The sequence below is a fragment of the Tupaia chinensis genome, unplaced genomic scaffold (assembly GCF_000334495.1).
Source record: "Tupaia chinensis unplaced genomic scaffold, TupChi_1.0 Scaffold000523_1, whole genome shotgun sequence".
NCBI classification, from domain to species: domain Eukaryota; kingdom Metazoa; phylum Chordata; class Mammalia; order Scandentia; family Tupaiidae; genus Tupaia; species Tupaia belangeri.
Window position 1 is genome coordinate 1,439,706 of NW_006160036.1, and position 19,407 is coordinate 1,459,112.

Genomic DNA, 19,407 nt, shown 5'->3' on the forward strand with positions numbered 1-19,407 from the left:
TTTTTTTTTTTTTTTAAGGTTTTTGCCATAGGGCACATGTACACTCGCCAGAGAGAGAGACCGTGAGAAATCACCTCCCCAGGGGGGATAATACCATGACAGTTCCTTCTCTGTTCTCCTGGGGTTTTGGACACACAAGCACATGGACCCAGCATGATTTTCAAGCCACCAGGTCTGGGAGTCCAGCACTTTATTTATTTTTTTTTTGCCTGGAGGGTACATGTGCTCGACAAAAAAAGAAATGCAGGGAAGAGCACCTCCGGTGGGATGGTCATGAGGCCATCCCTTTTCCTCCATCTCCCTCCTTTCTAGGTTTTAGGCATACCTACCACACATCTGGCATGTTTCTGAAGCTGCTGTGTCTGGAACTCTAACCAGTCAGCCTCATGGGATACAGCCACCTTAACCACCAAGCCATAGGCTACCCTGAAACAAAGAACACTACATAGAGTTAAGGTACTGGGTTGTTGGAGTAGTTATGACACATTTTTGCATGAAAAAAAATACATCATGACTGCACTGTATTCATCATGATGTTTTTTTTTTTTAAGAGAGATTTTTAAGAGAGATTTTTTGCTACAGGGCACATGTGCTCACCAGAGAAACAGACAGAGATAAAGAAAGTGAGAAATCAACCCCTGCGGCAATGACTATACCACAGTCTCCTCTCTTCCATTGTCTTGGGATCTTAGGCATGCAGGCCTATGTGCCCAGTGTAAGTTTAAAGCACTGGGTCTAGGACTTGGAACCATAGTCAACTACGTGGGAGTCCAGCAACATAATTATTATGCCATCTACTGGCGCCATTATTTTTATTTTTTCAATTTGACTAGAGGGGTGGGAAGAAAGAAACCAAGCTGCCAGGTTCAGAACTCAAACTGTCGTCGGTCATGTGGGAGTCCAGCACCTTAATCACCATTCCATCTACTGGCCCTCTTACATTAGATTTTTTCTTTGATTTGAAAAAAAAAAAAAAAATACCCCCCAGGGATAGTATGGCTACATCATAGTCCCTTTTCCATTCTCTTGGGATTTCGGGCACACATGTACACGCACCCAGTGTGAATTTAAGCTGCCAGGTCCAGGAGTCAAACCGTGGTGACTACTTGGGAGTTCAGTGACATAACCATTATATGATCTGCTGGTTCCCCTCAGTATTTTCATTTTTTTTTTTTTTTTAGAATCATTTCATCCAACTTTATTTTAATTTGACCAGAGTGGGACAGAGTGAGGGAGAGAAGGTTGGGGGAAGTGAAGTGAGAAAGCAAGCCATTGGGTCCAAGACTTGAACTCAGTTGGCCAATGTGGGAGTTTAGTGCCCTTTACTACCATGCCACCTACCACCCCCCAACACACAGTAGCTTATTAATGATATTCTTTTATTTCCATTTTTGTCATTCCTATCTATTTTCCACTGGTTTGCTCAAAAAGCAATTTTGTTCATGTATAAAATAAAGCCTTTGGTTGTTCCTATTGTCTTCAGTGCTGGGACCTGGGTTTTGTTAGCATGACCCTCCTTATCTTCTCTCATCTCTCCTTTCTACTTTTCTTTCTTTACATACTATGCTTAGTGGTGCTAAAGTTCCTGGTGTACTGTAGTGTAATTGCTTTTTTTTTTTTTTTTTTTCCTTTTTTGGAGAGGTTTTTGTCATACGGCGTGTGTGCTTGCCAGAGAGAGAAACAAAAAGCGAGAAATCACCCCCCAGGCAAATTGGCCATACCGCAATCTCTTTTCCTCCATTCTCCTCTCGGGATCTTGAGCACGCACGCACACACGCCCAGCGAGATATTAAGCCACCGGGTCCCAGACTCAAACCACAGTTGACTACATGGGAATCCAATGACAAAGCCATTACACCAACTGCTGGTCGTTGTAATTGCTTATTTAGATTAGAAGCTTCTTGAGGTTGGTAGCTATGTTTTTATTCACCATTGTATTTTGGGGTTTTAGAGTGCCTAGCATATATTAGCACATAGGGAATATTTAAACAGGTAAACAGATTTCAGCAATAAAAAAATTTGCTAAGTTGTTCCTGCTGTGTCCAGTACTGAGGCAGTAGATGACCCTGGCTTATTTAAAACTTTTTAATTCTTGTATACAGCGACGACTCATTTCCTGTTCTAAAAAGAAACAGCTTCTCCTCTTCCAGTTTGCTCATCATCTCGAACTTTGGCGATTGGGATCCACAGCTGCAACAGGTATGATGGGAGAAAGTTTTCCTCTAAGAGAACTGGAGAGAGAAACTAAAAATGAAGATTGTAGTTATTGAGTAGATTTTTCTGTGTCTGTTGTATGGTTTTTCTATCCATTAGATTGATGAGTTTAGAGCATTAAAATCCTTAGGATCCTCCCTCACTCCCTCTCCCTCTCCCCCTCTGGCTATATGGTACGAATGCTCACCAGAGAGAGACAGACCGACAGAGAGGGAAAGTGAGGAAAAAAAACCAGGAAGGTTGGCACAATCCCATCTCTATTCTGTTCTTAGTATTTTGGGCATGCATACACACATGCCCAGTGTGTTCCTGAAGCCACTGGATCTGGTACTTGAACCATGCAGTCAGCTATGAGGGAATCCCTAACCACCCTGCCACCAACTGGCCCCTAGGATCATCTTGGCAGCTTGAAATTCACACTGGGCGAGTATGCACACATGCCCAGAATCCCAGGAGGAGAATAGAGAAGGGATTACAGTGTGGCAGTTTCTATCAGGGATGATTTCTCACTTTCCCTTTCACTGTCTTTGTCTCTCCGGCAAGCATATGTACCTTGTGGCAAAAACTTTGGAAAAAAAAAAAAAAGAAAAAAAATAATACAATTCTGGGAGCCAGCAAGTCGCATGGTGGTTAAGGCTCTGGACTAATGACTGACCACAGTTCGAGTCCTGAACCTCTCAGCTTTCTTTCTCACTTTACCTCTCTTTCTGTCTCATTCTGGTTAGTACACATGCCCTGTAACAAATTTCTTTTTGTTTTTTTGTTTTGTTTTGCTTTTTTGAGAGGTTTGTTTTATTTTTTCTTTTGCTATAGGGTGCGTGTGCTCTCCAGAAAGACAGAGACAGAGAGACAGAAAGTGAGTAATCAACCCCCAGGGGGGTTGGCCGTGCCGCAATCCCTTCAGCTATATTCTCCTCGGGATCTTAGGCACGCACGCATACGCACCCGGCATGAGTTTAAGCCGCCAGGTCCAGGACTCAAACAGCAGTCAACTACATGGTGTCCAGCAATGTAGCCATTATGCTATCTACTGGTCCCTACAGCAAAATTTTTACAAAATAGTAATACACAAAATCAACTATTAAGAAAACTTTAAAATTCTGTATGGTACACTGTAAGGTATAGTTGAGGTAAGGATTGTGGACGTGGTTTGCCCTAGGTTCAGATGAAAACAGCCTGCTGAAAAATGACAAGATTTGGGCTGGCCTGGTTAGGTAGCCAAGTCTTGCGTGGCTAACGAGCCACAGTTCAAATCCTGGTCCCAGCCACTTGAGAAATATGCCAGGTATGTTTACACACCTAAAATCCCAACAGGATAGAGAAATGAAGTAGAAGGGATTGCTTGCATTTGTTTTGTTTCATGGTTCATGGCGTTTTTTGGTTTTGGTTTTCGGAGAAGTTTTTGCTGTAGGGCGCATGTGCTCTCCAGAAAGACAGAGACAGAACGTGAGAAATCACCCCCAGGGGGGATGGCCACACTGCAGTCCCTTCTTCTACCTTCTCCTCTCGGGATCTTGGGGGCACACGCACACGCGCCCGGTGTGAGTTTAAGCCACCAGGTCTGGGACTCGAACTAGGGTCACTACATGGGAGTCCAGCAACATAGCCATTACGCCAACTGCTGGTCCCAGGATTGCATGCATTTGATCATGCCATATCAGGGGTGCTTTCTCTTTCTTTCTTCCTTTCTTTATTTTCTTTCTTTCTGTCTCTCTTTTTGGCAAGCCCATGTGCCTTCTGATATGTCTCTTCATGGAGTGACAGCCTAGTGGACTTCTGTGTGCCCTGTCAAGGAAAATGTTTGGGTCCTATTATGAGTAGTGGGTTAAAATGTAGACCACACAAATTCCATTTCAACCCTCCTGCATGCTTGGCTGTGGGGTAGAGCTTTAGAGTATTACAGTATGTCACAGGATGCTCAGGAGATACTACTGCTTTCCTCTTCGTCCTCCCCCACAAAAATTGTGACTTACTGGGGCCAGCAGGTGGCATAGTAGTTAAGGTGCTGGATTCCTACATGACTGACCACAGTTCAAGTCCTGGACCCAGCAGCTTCAAAATCTTGTTGGGCCTGTTTATGCATGCCTAAAATCCGAAGAGGAGAATGGAAGAGAAGGGATTGCATCATGACCATCTCCCGTGGGGTGGGTAATTTCTCTTTTCTCTCTCTCCAGTGGCATACACACCCTATGGCAAAAACCTTTTTTTTTTTAATTGTTACTTATTAAGTGTGGATATTTTTCTTATTTGACCACTTGTAGAGATTTCATTCTACCAAGGAGTGACTTTTTATAAGAAAAAAAATACAAATATTTTTTCTTTTTTTTTAAATAAGAAAAACTGAAAAGTTTTTTGTTTCAGGCAAGAATGGGGATACCCTTCCGCTCTCTAAAAATGCAGATCATTTATTGCATCTCAAGACAAAGGTAAGGAAGTTTAGCTATGTGTTTGAATTCTGAAATCCAGAAATTTTTTCCACTGTGAATTTTGAGGTTTACTGAATTTGCATCGTAAACTATGAATCCTAAAACTATTTGAATGAAGGACTATTTCACCAGAATTTTCTGTGATAATAATTTAGTCATTTGGAATAAATAAGAGGAAGTCCCATAGCAGTTGCATTTACTTATAGTCCTAGTTACTGTAGAGGCTGAGACAGGAAGATTGTGATATAACCAGACCCTGTCATAAAAGAAAAAGGGGGGAGGGGATGTTTTGGGGGCTGGCAGGTAGAGTGGTAGTTAAAGGCGCTGGACTCTCACATGGCAAACCACAGTTCAAGTGCTGGACCTGGCAGCTTGCTTTGTCTCTCTCTCACTGTCTCTCTCTTTCTCTGTCCCTTTCTGGTCAAATTTAAAAATAAACAAATAAATAAAATTAAATTAAATATTTCTTAAAGAAAAAAGAATATTAGTATTAAATGATGCATACAGGAAATTGGTATTTCTCTGTTGGATATTATTAAAATAACATGTATTTTTTAATTTTTTAAATTTTTTTTAAAATGAAATTTAAATGATACAAAAGGATATACAATGAGAGAACCAGCAGTTAGTGTAATGGCTATGTCGCTGGACTCCCACGTTGTCGACCGCGGTTTGTGTCCCGGACCCGGTGGCTTAAAACTCATGCCGGGTGTGTGTGTGTGTGTGCCCAAGATCCCGAGAGGAGAATGGAGGAGAAGGGAATGCAGCGTGACCATCCCCCCTGGGGGGTGATTTCTCGCTTTCTGTCTCTATGTCTCTCTCTGTCTGTCTGGCGAGCGCACGCGCCCTGTAGCAGAAACCTCTCCAAAAAAAAAGGGATATACAATGAAAAATGACCACCTTACCCCTCCTATCCTGCTCTCTGGACATAATCACCATTTCTTTCATAACCATGTAGAAAAAATTCCATCCGTGTGTGCATATATATATTCTTTCTGCATTAATGAGACTATCCTATATAAATTGCTTTGATCATACTTTATATTTTTTTAAAATTTTTGCCAGAGGGCACATGCGCTTGCCGAAGAGAGAAAGGGAAAGCGAGAAAGCAACTTTCTCAATGGGAAATGGTCACGCTGTAATCCCTTCTTCGTTTATCCATAACTCCCTCCTTTCAGAATTTTGGGCACACACGCACATGCACCAGAGTGTTTCACAAGCCACCAGGTCTGGGACTTGAACTACAGAGTCGGCCATGTGCAATTCAGCAATCTTGACCACCACACTATGGCTGACTACCTTTTTAGTGTTCTTAGAAAGAAAAAAACAACTTTGTTATGGGCCAGCCTGTGGTGTGGTGGTGAAAGCAGCTACATGACCAACTGTGGTTCAAGTCTTGTACTCAGTGACTTGAAAAACATGCCAGATACGAGTGCATGCTTGCCCAAAATCCCAATGGGAGGGAGAAATGGAGAAGGGATTACAGTAAAACCAACCCACATGAGGTGGGAGAGGGTCCTTTCTCACTGTTCCTCTGTCTTTGTCACTCATTCTCTCTGTCTCCAGCAAGTTCACATGCCCCCTGACCATTTCTTTTTTAATCTTTGTTAATTACACAAAGTTTTTTTTTTTTTTTAATCTTTTTTAATTACACAAAGTTTTTTTTTTTTTTTTTAAGAATTATTTTAATTTAATTAGTTAATTTATTTTTATTTGACCAGAGAGGGCAGAGTGAGAGAGAAAGCCACCAGATCCGGGACTCGAACCACATTCAGCCCTGTGGGAGTCCAGCGCCCTTAACCACCACACCACCTGCTGGCCCCAGTTACACAAAATTTGTGACTACTCACAGTATTCAAATAATATCAACAGTTTATATCTTCAACCACCTATTTAATCTCTTTTCTTAAGTATTGTTGATTAGTTCGTTGTATCATCTTCCTCACTCTTTCTGAATGAGTTTTATGTATGTGTATATTAAGATGTTATCGTTTTCAATGTTACATTGAACTTTTCCTTTATCTTCCAAATGTTTTTCATGTACTGTTCTTAGAGGTGTTTCCAGTAGGTTGTCATGGGTAAAAGAGTCAGTACTCCAAATGTCCTGTCCTCCTATGATTCCGTGCTATCTTTGAGGTACTCAGAGAGCCAAGACTATTCCACCAGTTTCCATAGACCTCCATTCTTGACTTTGGAAATCGCAGCCACACCACGTAGGTCCTCTGCTTCTGAAATAATCATGGTGACGTATAGCATATGTGTGTCAGGGTTATGTACCCATGCTCGTGGGAGTTTGCAGAGAGTCAATGAGGATTCATGTCACAGTGAATCTTGTCATATGAAGCATTATTTGAACTTTCACCTTGGTTCCTACTATTTCCAGGGTCCTGAGAACATTATTTGCAGCTGCGTCTCCCCGTGCGGAAGTTGGATAGCCTATTCTACAGCATCTCGATTTTTCCTCTACCGATTGAATTATGAACGTGACAACATAAGCCTCCGAAGGGTAGGTGATAGCCCAGTTGTTTGCTCACACAAGAAGACACTTCTCAAATGTGAGGGAGTTTTTTTGTTTTTGTTTTTGTTTTTGGAGAAGTTTTTTGCTATGTGGTACGTGCCCTCGCCAGAGAGACAGAAAGCGAGAAATCACTCCCCAGGGGGGATGGCCACGCCGCAATCCCTTCTCCATTTTCCTCTTGGGATGCTGGGCACACACACACATGCACAAGCCACCATGTCCGAGACTTGAACTGCAGTCGACTACATGGGAGTCCAGGGACATAGCCATTACGCCAACTGCTGGTCCCCAAATGTGAGATTTTGAGGTGAGGTATAAATGAACTAGATGTGAATCCTTGCCCAGTATAAAGCTGTTTGAAAAAGCTGGTACAAACAGTATTTTATTTCTGTTTTGAATTTATTATATATTTTTGGAGGGAAATACCAGAAAGTGATAGTGAAGCTTAGGATTTTCTGCTAGTGGTTTCATAAGTGACTTCATTGTTTCCTAGGAAACTGAGTATTTACTGAAGAGATGAAAAGGAGGATGTGTAGGTTACACAGGCACGACTGCGTTTCAGGCCCTTGGTCGACTGGCTTGCTTAGAGACAGAAGCACTAATGTCTCTTAAGCCTGGTTATGATTATTTTGGTTGGGCTATAGAACTCCTTTCTCGCTGATTTTTACTATTGTTTTACCCATAGGTTTCCAAAATGCCAGCCTTCCTTCGCTCTGCCCTTCAGATTTTGTTTTCCGAAGATTCAACAAAGCTCTTTGTGGCATCAAATCGAGGTTCTCTACATATCATTCAGCTGTCAGAAGGAAGCTTCAAGCACCTCCATACTTTCCAACCTCAGTCAGGTAGGAATTTGGTAACTGGCCACAGGTGAGAGAGTGGATAGCATTTTAGATGTCATTTTTTTCTTTTAAACTCATGCTGGACGTCACCGTGATTATTTCAGTATTGGGGATTCTCTGCTCTTAGCACCCTGCAGACACACTCGCATGTTTGCAATTTAAAGTAGGAGGCGGTATCTGGCAGATGGAGGTGCTGGATGAAATATGAAATGTTCCTCACACCTACTCTTTTCTCACTGCCCGCATCTCCCCCCCTTATCTGGAGCCAGAGAATGTTCATCATCCTTCTTAGTTTTGTTGGTAGAGCAAGAAGAAAGTTAAAATTAAATCCTGCCAACCAGAAATAACTGCTGTTAATATTTTGGTATTTTCCAATGTGTGTATGTAGATACTTGGTTATCATGTTACTTTTTTGGGGTGTTTATATAAAGCTGAAAATATCCTTCTACATACAGGTTCATCACCTGCATTCATTTAATGCTCAGTGACAACTTTGTCATGCTCCTTGAGAACATGAGCATTGATGAATGAGTGTGGCTGTCGGTTATTTCTGAGTTAGCTCTGAGGACTTAGAACTAGCATTCTGCTTAAGCCAGTTATTCTTTGGATGCTTCCTGAGGCCTTTTCTTTCTCCTTTGCCCTGAATTTTAGTTGCTTCACCCTCATTCATACACCAGCAGCTTGTAAAGTCACCTTTTTAAAGTTCTCTCGCTGTTTAGGAAGTTGCTCCAGTAATACAACCGAAAAGAAATTCACAAGTCAGGGGTCACAAAAATTAAACTAACTATATTCTTTGAGTATCTCTGTATGTTTTGGTTGGCAGAGTTACTGACAACACTTTGGTACTGTGTTATATATCAATTTGTGACTTTTGTTTTCCTCCACTCTCACCTTGCTTCCCCTTGTAGTCAGGCTGGTTTCTTCAGTCCTCCAACTTGGGGGAGAAAATGAGCCCACTGTGGTTTTCAAGTTGCTGGGTCTGAGACTCGAATCCAAATAAGTTACGTGGGAACCCAGCACCTTAACCACCACAGCACCTATTGGCCCCCTCAAAGAATTCGTTTAAAAAATGGATTTTTTGTGTTAAATGCTACCCGTCCCTGATTATCCATTACATAATAGGCAGTATCTCACTCAGGCCTGAGCGAATGATACTGTGGGTTTTCCCTCTCTGGCTCTTCTTAACGAGGGCTGGCTGATTAAGTGATAAGAGAAGATAGATTAACATCTGGAACTAATTTGCAAAACCAGAAGCAAATCATCCTGTCAGTGATTTTTGTGGAAAAAGGAAGTCTCATTGACTTTTGCCATCATCTTTAGGGCAAGGCTGGCTTTTGACACTCTGTGAATTCAGAGACCCAACCGTTGTTCTGCTCTCCCAGGGACAGTGGAAGCCATGTGTCTTTTGGCAGTCAGTCCAGATGGAAGTTGGCTAGCTGCATCAGGGACCAGCGCTGGAGTCCACGTCTACAATGTGAAACACCTGAAGGTGAGCCTGGCATTTCTTAGCAGCAGTTTGAATCATTGTACATAAAGAATTTCACCCTGCAGGCGTAAGAGTAGAGGCAGATTGGTATGCCCTGGGAATTTGCCAGGTTCCCCCCCTACCTACCCGTCAAGAATTTTTTCTGTTTTAGAATCCTGTTTCATTCTTTTTTTTTTTTTGGTTATTGTTTTGGAACTTAGAAACTGGATATTAAGGGGGACCAGCAGTTAGCATAATGGCTATGTCACTGGACTCCCATGTAGTCAACTGTAGTTCGAGTCCCAGACCCAGTGGCTTAAACTAACGCCGGGTGGATGTGCATGCGTGCCCAAGATCCTGAGAGGAGAGTGTAGGAGACAGGATTGCACCGTGGCCATCCCCCCTGGGGGGCGATTTCTCGCTTTCTGTCTCTGGACAGAGTGCACGCGCTCTATAGCATAAACCTCTAAAAAAATAAGAAAGAAACTGGATATTATGTGTTTGTAAATTATGAATTCACTTCCAGGTTATTTTTATAGATTAAAATTCTGATAGACAAAACTGCATAGTAACAGTAATAGTTTTCCTTTCCAGACTAGTCAAAGTTTTGTTTTTGTTTTTGTTTTTTTTCTTTTTCCTTTTTTTGGGAGAGGTTTTTGCTGTAGGGCACGTGCACTCGCCGGAAACAGAGAGACAGAGAGACAGAAAGTAAGAAATCACCCCCTGGGGGGATGGCCACGCCACAGAGTCTTCTCCTCCATTCTAACCCCCCGGTGATCTTGGCCATACATGCACCCGCACCCAGTGTGAGTTTAAGCCACCAGGTCTGGGACTTGAACTGCGGTCAACAATATGGGAGTCCAGCAACATAGCCATTACGCTAACTCCTGGTCCCAAAGTTGTTAATTTTTAAATTTGAACAGAAAGACAAGATAGGAAAGCGAGAAAATAAGCCCTCACATCTGGGACTTGAACTGAGGTCAGCCATGTGCAAATCCAACAACTTTAACCACCATGCCACCAGCTGGCCCTTGGAGTACCTTTTTAATAGAATTATTTTATTTAACTTTATTATTGTTGTTGTTGTTATTTAGTTTGACGAGAGAGTGAGAGAGGGAAAGTGAGAAAGCGAGCCTCCAGGTCTGGGACCCAAACAATAGTTAGCCATGTGGAAATCCAGAGCCTTTAACCCCCATGCTGCGTGCCAGCCCCTGTCACAGTATTTTTAAATTTAGCAAACCAGAAATTTTAAAAAGAAATAATGAGAAAATGTTTGATAATACTTATCAATATAATACTGTCATTTATATGTTGAATCATTAATAATCTCTTAAAGTTCTCATCTTCATCATAAAATCAGTTTTGAAGGCCAGGACCACATCGTAGGTTGGTTGCTTCCCAGTCCAACCTAAAGGCTGGGCATGTCACATATACTTGCAATCCCAGCACCTTGGGAGGCTGAGGCAGCAGGATCATGAACTCGAAGGTGACTTAGACAACTTGGTAAGACCCTGTCTGGGGCCGGCCAGTGACGTGGTAGTTGAAGACACCGGACTCCCACATGGCTCATTCAGTTTGAGTCCTGAACCAGGCAGCTTGCTTTCTCACTTTCCTTCTCTCTCTGTCCCTCTCTGGTCAAATTAAATAAATTAATTATATATGTAAAGTTTAAAATATAATTCTTTGAAAATAAAGACCCTGTCTAAAAAAGAGCTGAGCATGGTGGCATGCTCCTGTAGTCTCAACTGGAGAACAGAATTGAGGGATGTAACACAGGAAGACTATTTTTGTTGTTGTTTTTGTTTGTTTTTAAGAATTGTTTATTTTGGGGCCGGCAGGTGGCATGGTGGTTAAGGGTGCTCGACTCAAATATGGCTAACTGCGGTTTGAGTTCTGGACCTGGTGGCTTGCTTTCTCTCTTTCCCCCTCTTTCTTTAAAAATTCTTACTCTATCCCTCTCTAGCCAAATTTAAAGGGGTGGGGAGGAGAGAAAGAGAGCGAGCAAGGAGGGAGAAATAAAATAATTCTTTAGAAACAGACTGTAACTTTGGGGGCCAGCGGATGGCATAGTGGTTATGTCGTTGGACTCCCATGTAGTTGACCATAGTTTGAGTCCCAGACCCAGTGGCTTTAAATTCATGCCAGATGTGTGTGCATGTGTGCCCAAGATTCTGAGAGAAGAGTGAAGGAGAACAAATTGTGGCACAGCCATCCTCATGGGGGGTAATTTCTCTTTCTTTCTCTATGTCTCCGTCTTTCCAGTGAACACATGTGCCCTATAGCAAAAACCTTTCAAAAACAAAAAAATAAATTAAGACCACCAGATAGTGTAATGGTTACATTGATTCCTGTGTGTTCAACTGTGGTTCGAGTCCCGGACCTGGCCACTTAAAACTCACATCACATGTGTTTGTGCCCATTCAAGATCCCAAGAGGAGAATGGGGGGAGAAAGGATTGCGGCATTGCCATCCCCCTAGGGGGTGATTTCCCATTTTCAGTCTCCCTGTCTCTGTCTTCTAGAGCGCACACGTGCCCTATAACAAAAATCTCTTTTTTTTTCTTTTTTCCTTTTTTTTGAGAGGTTTTTGATATACGGCATGTGTACTTCCCAGAAAGACAAAGAGAACGGGGCCAGCAGGTGGCATGATGATTGAGGGTGCTGGACTCCCATGTGGCCGACGGCTGTTCGATTCCCATCCTGGTGGCTTGCTTTCTTGCTTTCTCTCTTACTCTCTCGCTCTGTCCGTCTCTGGTCAAATTAAACTAAATAAAGTTAAAAAAAAAAAAAAAAAGACAGTGAGAAATCACCCCCCTAGGGGGGGTAGCCACGACACAGTCCCTTTTCATCCATTCTCCTGAGGATTTTGCGCATGTGACTGGTGTGATTTTAAGCCACTGGGTCCGGGACTCGAACCACAGTCTACATGGGAGTCAAGTGACGTAGCCATTACACCAGCCACTGGTCCCAAGAATTTTTTTTTTTGTTTTTTTAGCAATTTTTGCTATAGCGCACGTGCGCTCACCAGACAGAGAGAGACATAGAGACAGAAAGCGAGAAATCACCCCCAAGGGGGGATGGTCACACCACAATCCCTTCTCCTCCATTCTCCTCTTGGGATCTTGGGCATGCACACACACGCGCCCAGCGTGAGTTTTAAGCCACCGGGTCCGGGACGTGAACCGCGGTCGACTACATGGGAGTCCAGCGACATAGCCATTACGCTAACTGCTGGTTCCCAAGAATTGTTTATTTTAATGTAATTTGTTTATTTTTAAAATATGACCAAAGAGAGACAGACAAGCGAGAGAGAAAGTGAAAAAGCAAACCACCGGGTCTGGGACTTGAACTACATTTGTCCAGGTGGAAGTCCAGTGCCATAACTGCCACACCACCTACTGGTCCCTATTCCATATATATATTTTTTTTTTTAATAAAGAATGTCTACGGGCTGGCAATGGTTAAGGGTGCTAGACTCCTTCATGGCCGACCACAGTCGAGTACTGGACCTAGAGGCTTTCTCTCTCACTTCCTGTGTGTGTGTGTGTGTCTGTGTCTGTGTCTGGAAATAATAATAATAAATAAAGTTAAGTATGGGGCCAGCAGGTGGAGTGGTGGTTAAGGGCACTGGACTCACTGGACTCCCACATGGTTGACTATGGTTTGAGTCCCAGACCTGATGGCTTGCTTTCTCGCTCTCCCCCCCACACTGTTCAAATTAAAAATAAAGGTAAAGTTAAATTTAAAAAGTGGAATGTTTATGTAGGGTACACATGATACCCATGCATACGCATTGATTCAGTGACATAATTACAAGCAAGTTATACAGATAATTTACTCTGACTAATATGCTTTACTCTCTGCCAATGCTATCAGTTTGATAAGCATTTAAACTCTTTTTTTTTTTTTTTTCCCAAAAATGACATTAAAAGTTCACTGAGGGAAGTGACTGAAGTTGAACTGGTCCAGATCATACCATCTTCATGCAGGAAGGTGTCACATGTAGAGTTATCCCTTGTATCCATTTTGTGTCCCCAGCTTCACTGCACGGTGCCTGCTTACAACTTCCCTGTGACTGCTTTGGCCATCGCCCCCAATACCAACAATCTTGTTATTGCCCATTCTGACCAGCAGGTAAGGAAGGTGGTCCAGTACTTTCTCATTGCTTCCTCCTGGATCATAATCTGGAAGCCATGAAAATGGACAACTTTTTGAGGAGCTTTTCTTGAAAAGTACTGGAGGATATAAGGGTATTTTTCTGCTCTGCGAATCCCATACCCTGGGCTCCTCGTAGGTCAGCAATGTCCATTGGTTTGATGGGGCACAGTTGGATGATACTCTGCAATTCGAGAGTAAAGGTGTGGAAGAATTTTGAAATACTAATTTTACCAGTTGTTTTTGATAAGAGATGCCCTGAGCTCAGGTATTAAACTAGGTATGGGATGAAATACGATTCTGAGAGTTGGAAGGGACTGAAAGATTTTATAATTCACCTACATTGATGCCAATGAGGACAACAGATCTTACTAAAATCAAGTCCCTAGTAGCAGCTAAAATTAGACCTAAGGTCACTGCTTCTTTCCGTACCACATTGTGAAAAGACTAATTGTAAGGAGTTCTTACAGTCTCAGAATACAAAACACACTCCTAAATGATCAATACTGTGTACCTCACCTGTTCCATGGGGTGATGATATCTACCTCACTGAGCTGTTGGAATCATTAAGGGGACTTGGGAGGGGCATATGTAAGGTAGACTATCAGGCAGATGATGCTCACTGCTTTGAGGAGCAGTTTTTGCACCCAAACATACGTGCTTTGTCCAAAAGATGAAGTCTGTCTGTTTGAGTTTCAGCCATGTGGGAGTCAAGCTGCTGGCCCAAATATCTTTTAAAAACTCTAAAAGTCACGTAACCTTTTATAAAAGCTCTTAATACATATATACTACTAGTTGTACAAAACAGCATTTATACAGAAATTATTCATTGTAGCCTTTTTTGTAGTAACAAAAAAATTAGAAACAATCCAATGACCATTAAGCAGAGTAACTACATCCATAAAGTGAATGGATTATTATATGTTCTTCAAAGGGACAAGATTTGTATATGTACATGGGCCAGTCTCCACGGTGCGAGGCTACGTGAAAAACGCAAGAAACAGGATAATACAAGTGGGTCATCAGGAAATTTAGGGGAAATGTGTATTATGGAAGACCTATACATGGATTTCAAAATTTTAGACTTTGAACCAAAGTTTAAAATTTTAAACCAAACTTTTAAACTTTAAAACTTTAAACTGAACTTTAATTTCACTTTTCTGTGAACTTTTTAAAGTCATTTATATGTGTTAAATATGTACAGTATCTCTGAAAGAAATGTAAACAAATTGAAAGCACTCTTATATTGGGGAGGAGAGATTTTTAGATTACAGGGTGCTGCTTTTTATTCTATAATTTACCTTTTCACTTTTTCTTTTTTTTAATGTTTAAAAAGAAAGTGGTGGGAAGGCATAATGCTGACTATAATACAGTTAAGTTCTGTCTAGATATTTTCAGATGAGGAATGAGGGATGCTCTTCTAGTCTTCCTGGGTACAGCCTGCATGTTTTCTGTGTCACCTCCTTCCTCAGGTGTTTGAGTACAGCATCCCAGACAAACAGTATACAGAGTGGAGCCGGAGTATCCAGAAGCAAGGGTTTCACCACCTTTGGCTCCAAAGAGATACTCCCATCACACACATCAGTTTTCATCCCAAGAGACCAATGCACATCCTTCTCCACGATGCCTACATGTTCTGCATCATTGACAAGTCGCTGGTGAGTTCTCTACTACCTCACTCAGTCTCCTTTGGGAATCTTCATGTTCTGAGCAAAAAATACAGTAAGATGGAGGAACGGGAGGCAGGCAGAATAAAGGTTCCCTGTGCCTTCATTGCAGGAGAGGAGAGTTGTTTTACACGTTTCCTCACTGGTATGTCTACCCTCAGGAGGCTCTCAGGGAAGAGGCTGGCTGGGCTTGGTGTACTGTTTTTGCTGAATTGACTCTTTCTCTATTTTGCCAGTGAGCACACAAACTAGAGTAGGAAATTGATTAGGTCACTATTCAGAAGGTGACCCTTGGCAAGGAATACCATCGATTGGGCTGACTCATTTTCAACCTTCAACCCTGAGGCAACTGAATAACGTGGTTTCGTTAAAAGAGACACAGGCTGAGTTTTGACCACTGTGCCCTTTGGCTAAAGATACTGAAATACAATCTGCAGGCTTGAAGAGTTGTTCTGAATGTCCTGAAAAATGTCCAGCTAGGAAAATTCCATTCTTAATGGCTGTGATTTTGGTGGGATGTGAGCATTTCATCAGTTTTTAGATTCTAGGCCTCTTTGCCGGCTGCTGTGTCGATTCTGCCCACATTTGCATATCTATTCTGTCATGCACTTTTTTTCCTGGGAGCTTTGTCAGCTGTGGCCCATGCCTGTGCTGCACTTTGTGTTTAGGTGACAACCAGTACAGGGTTTTGTAGTGTATCTGGGGGTGAAGTAGAAGGAACATGGAGGCAGCAGATGCTGTACAGGAGGTGTGCTCAGGGACATATGAACAGCACGCACCTCCTGGCCCTAGCGTCCTCTGGGTGTGGTAAGAGAGCTGGCTCACAAGTGCCTTCTGTGAGATGAGTGAAACTGGAAGGGCCCCTCCCACTCACTGGCTTGCCTCTTTGTAACCCGCCCCAGATCGTTCTTTCCCAAGCGATGGTGATAATTCCATCACTTCCTCATACTGGACCAGCTATTTCCCAAGGAAGTCAGAGATGAAATAACAGATTGTGTGGCCAGAGCCTTCTCTCGAGGTGTTGGTGACATCAGCGAGGGTGGTTTGTGTTGAGGTTTCACCCGGGGAGAACTTGAGTCGCTTAGCAATCTGGCTGGGGGCGAGTCTAGATAGAGAGCCAGTGTGGGCCAAGCGCACATGCTCGTTCATTCCTTTCTGGCAGTGTTGCTGATGAGACTGCCAGAAGCCCCAGCGGGGCCTTTGATCTTGCCGGCATAGAATTCCAAGCTCAGTTTTCTTTCTTACTCTCACCCTCTGCATTGTGGCTAGAAGAGTGGCTACAGCTCTCTCCCAGGACTAAGGAAAGTCAGAGAAGTCGTAAGGATGTGATGTGATGCGATGTGATGTGATGTGAAGTGATGTGATGTGATGTGATGGTGAGACGCTCTGGGCTTGAAAAACCTCTATAGCCCTTTGGCTGTAGAAGCTCAGTAAGAGCAACAACTCATACAGGGTATCTTTGTCTTTTTAGCCTCTTCCGAATGACAAAACCTTACTCTATAATCCATTCCCTCCCACGAATGAATCAGATGTCGTCAGGAGGCGCACAGCTCATGCCTTTAAAATTTCTAAGATATATAAGGTAAAACATTCTCTATTGTATTTTGAACGGTTAGTTCCTTGAGGTATGGCAAAGTGGAATAAGCCCCACAGTTGGAAGCACCTTCATTTTACATGCAGAGAATCTAGGGTGGGAAAGACAAGTGACCTTTCGGAGGCTTGTCTCAGCTCTGTATTTCATGTATATAAGCAGGGGCATCATATTTAACTATCGGGAAAATCATGATGACCTAATAAAATGAAATGTGTAGGTTGTAAGAAATGATGACTGACATGCAGATGGGGTCCTTGTTAGTAGCTTTTTTCTTTTTTAATAATTTTATTGGGACCAGCAGGTGGCATAATAATTGTGTCGCTGGACTCCCGTGTAGTCAATAACAGTTGGAATCTTGGACCCGGTGGGTTGAAACTGAGGCCGAGCCTGTGTGCATGTTTGCCCAAGAACCCAAGAGGAGAATAGAAGAGAAGGGATTGTAGTGTGGCCATTCCCCAGGGGGGGTGATTTCTCCCTCGCTCTCTCCGTGTCTGTCAGGCAAACACACATGCCCTATAGCAAAAATCTATTCTCTTTTTTTTTTCCTTTTCTTCTCTTTTCTTCTTTTCTTTTTTTTTAAATTACTGGGCCAGCAGGTGGCATGGTGGTTAAGGTTGCTGGACTCCCACATAGCTGACTACTGATCAGGTCCTGGACCTAGTGGCTTACTTTCTCTCTCTCTCTCTCTCTCTCTCTCTCTCACCCTGTCCATCTTTGGTCAAATTTAAATAAATAAATAAAGTTAAACAAAATACTTGTATTTACTGTGCTGTTATTATTTTATTTTATGGCATAGTTTGTGTCCCTCCAAAATTCATGTGTTGAGATTTCCAAAATAATTCTTTAAAAAATTATTTTATTGAGACCAGCAGTTGGTGTACTGGCTGTGTCGCTAGACTCCCATGTAGTCGACTGCAGTTCAAGTCCTGGACCTAGTGGCTTAAATTCACGCTGGGCGCATGTGCGTGCGTGCCCAAGATCCCAAGAAGAGAATGGAGGAGAACGGAATTATTCCATCGGGACCAGCAGATGGCATAATGGCTATGTTGCTAGACTCGCACATAGTCAACCACAGTTAAAGTCCTGGACCCAGCGGCTTGTAACTCAGGCTAGGCCCATGTTTATGTGAGAGTCCAGCATCTTCAACCACCGTGCCACCTGCTGGCCCCCCTAAAAATAATTATTTTGTTTCATTGATTATAATCATTTTTTTTGTTTAATTTGACCAGAGAGAGAGAGGGAAAGTAGGAAAGCAAGCCTCCAGGTCCAAGACTTGAATTGTAGTCAGCCATGTGGGATTTCAGCAATTTAACCACCACACTGGTCCGGTAGCTGACTTTTAAATTTGAGCTTTGTTGGAGAATGTGTCACAAGGTAAATTTCAAACAAACAAATAATTTAATTATTGTGATGTTTTTCCTTTTTGGACCAGGCTTTTCACTTTATATAAAAGAAAACAAATGTCTTATATTTGTGGTGCTATTACCTACTTGGGGCCAACTTGGAGAAGGGTTCCACATTCTTACTTCTCAGGTTGTAGTTCCTTTGGGCTCCTAAAATAGTTTCTCAGGGACCTCCAAAAAAAAAAAAAAAAAAAGGTCTGTCAAATATTCAAGTATGATTGGCTTCTTTTTTTTTTTTTTAAGAGATTTTTGTTAGAGGGCATGTGCTATCGCCAGCGAGAGACAATAAGAGAGAAAGTGAGAGATCATCCCCCAGATGGGATGGCCGTAACTGCTGTCCCTTCTCCATTCTCATCCTAGGATCTTAGGGACACACATGCACCCAGTGTGATTTTTGAAGCCACCAGGTCTGAGACTCAAACCGTGGTCAGCCATGTGGGAGTCCAGCGATGTAACCATTGTGCCCTCTGCTGGCCCCCATTAGCTTCTTAATACATTTGTAATGTGCCAGTTATCAAGGATTTTGGCCTTAATGCCTTTGGTTACCAATGATTGCTAAGATAAGAGAATCATAGATTTCCTTTCTGGAGAAACCAGAGATTCCAAGGGTTGTTTGGTTTTTTTGTTTTTGTTTTTTTTGTTTGTTTTGTTTTTGTTTTTTTTTTTTCAAGTCACTAGGGCTGGGGTTCAAGCTGTGGTTGGCCAGTGGGATCCGACTCCCTGTGCACAGGGCTTAACTTCTGTGTTATATTCCTTGGCCCCTCACACTTTTATGAATGAACTCAGTTAAAAACTCCTAGCCTTTCTGAGCTCTTTGAGTCCTAGGCAGGAAAAATGGCCAGAAATTTATAGCAGGCAAGCCTTAAACTAGACTAGCTCTAGTTAATCTATTGATATTAGGAGTGTCTCTGGAGCCTAACTCCTGGTAGAATCATCATTGTCTCTCTACAGCCTCTGCTCTTCATGGATCTTTTGGATGAACGAACACTTGTGGCAGTAGAACGGCCCCTGGATGATATCATCGCTCAGCTCCCACCACCCATCAAGAAGAAGAAGTTTGGAACTTAAAATAGGGCATGATCTGTGCCCTTCCTTGAACTGTCTACTCTGTTTCTTTTCACAAATTA

The 19,407-nt window shown here is 42.5% G+C and overlaps 1 protein-coding gene across 1 annotated transcript in view; it reads left to right on the plus strand.

Annotated features, from left to right (window-relative positions):
* The window catches only part of UTP4 (UTP4 small subunit processome component), a 40,022-nt gene extending 20,621 nt beyond the window's left edge, over positions 1–19,401 (plus strand). Inside the window, exons 8-16 of the mRNA XM_014591024.1 lie at positions 2,103–2,199; positions 4,576–4,640; positions 7,024–7,146; positions 7,844–8,000; positions 9,380–9,486; positions 13,500–13,595; positions 15,089–15,274; positions 16,755–16,865; positions 19,232–19,401. Of these exons, the coding sequence (XP_014446510.1) occupies positions 2,103–2,199; positions 4,576–4,640; positions 7,024–7,146; positions 7,844–8,000; positions 9,380–9,486; positions 13,500–13,595; positions 15,089–15,274; positions 16,755–16,865; positions 19,232–19,348 (1,059 nt within the window). The 3' untranslated portion in view covers positions 19,349–19,401. The remainder of the gene's footprint in view (positions 1–2,102; positions 2,200–4,575; positions 4,641–7,023; positions 7,147–7,843; positions 8,001–9,379; positions 9,487–13,499; positions 13,596–15,088; positions 15,275–16,754; positions 16,866–19,231) is intronic.
* Positions 19,402–19,407: the final 6 nt, after the last annotated feature.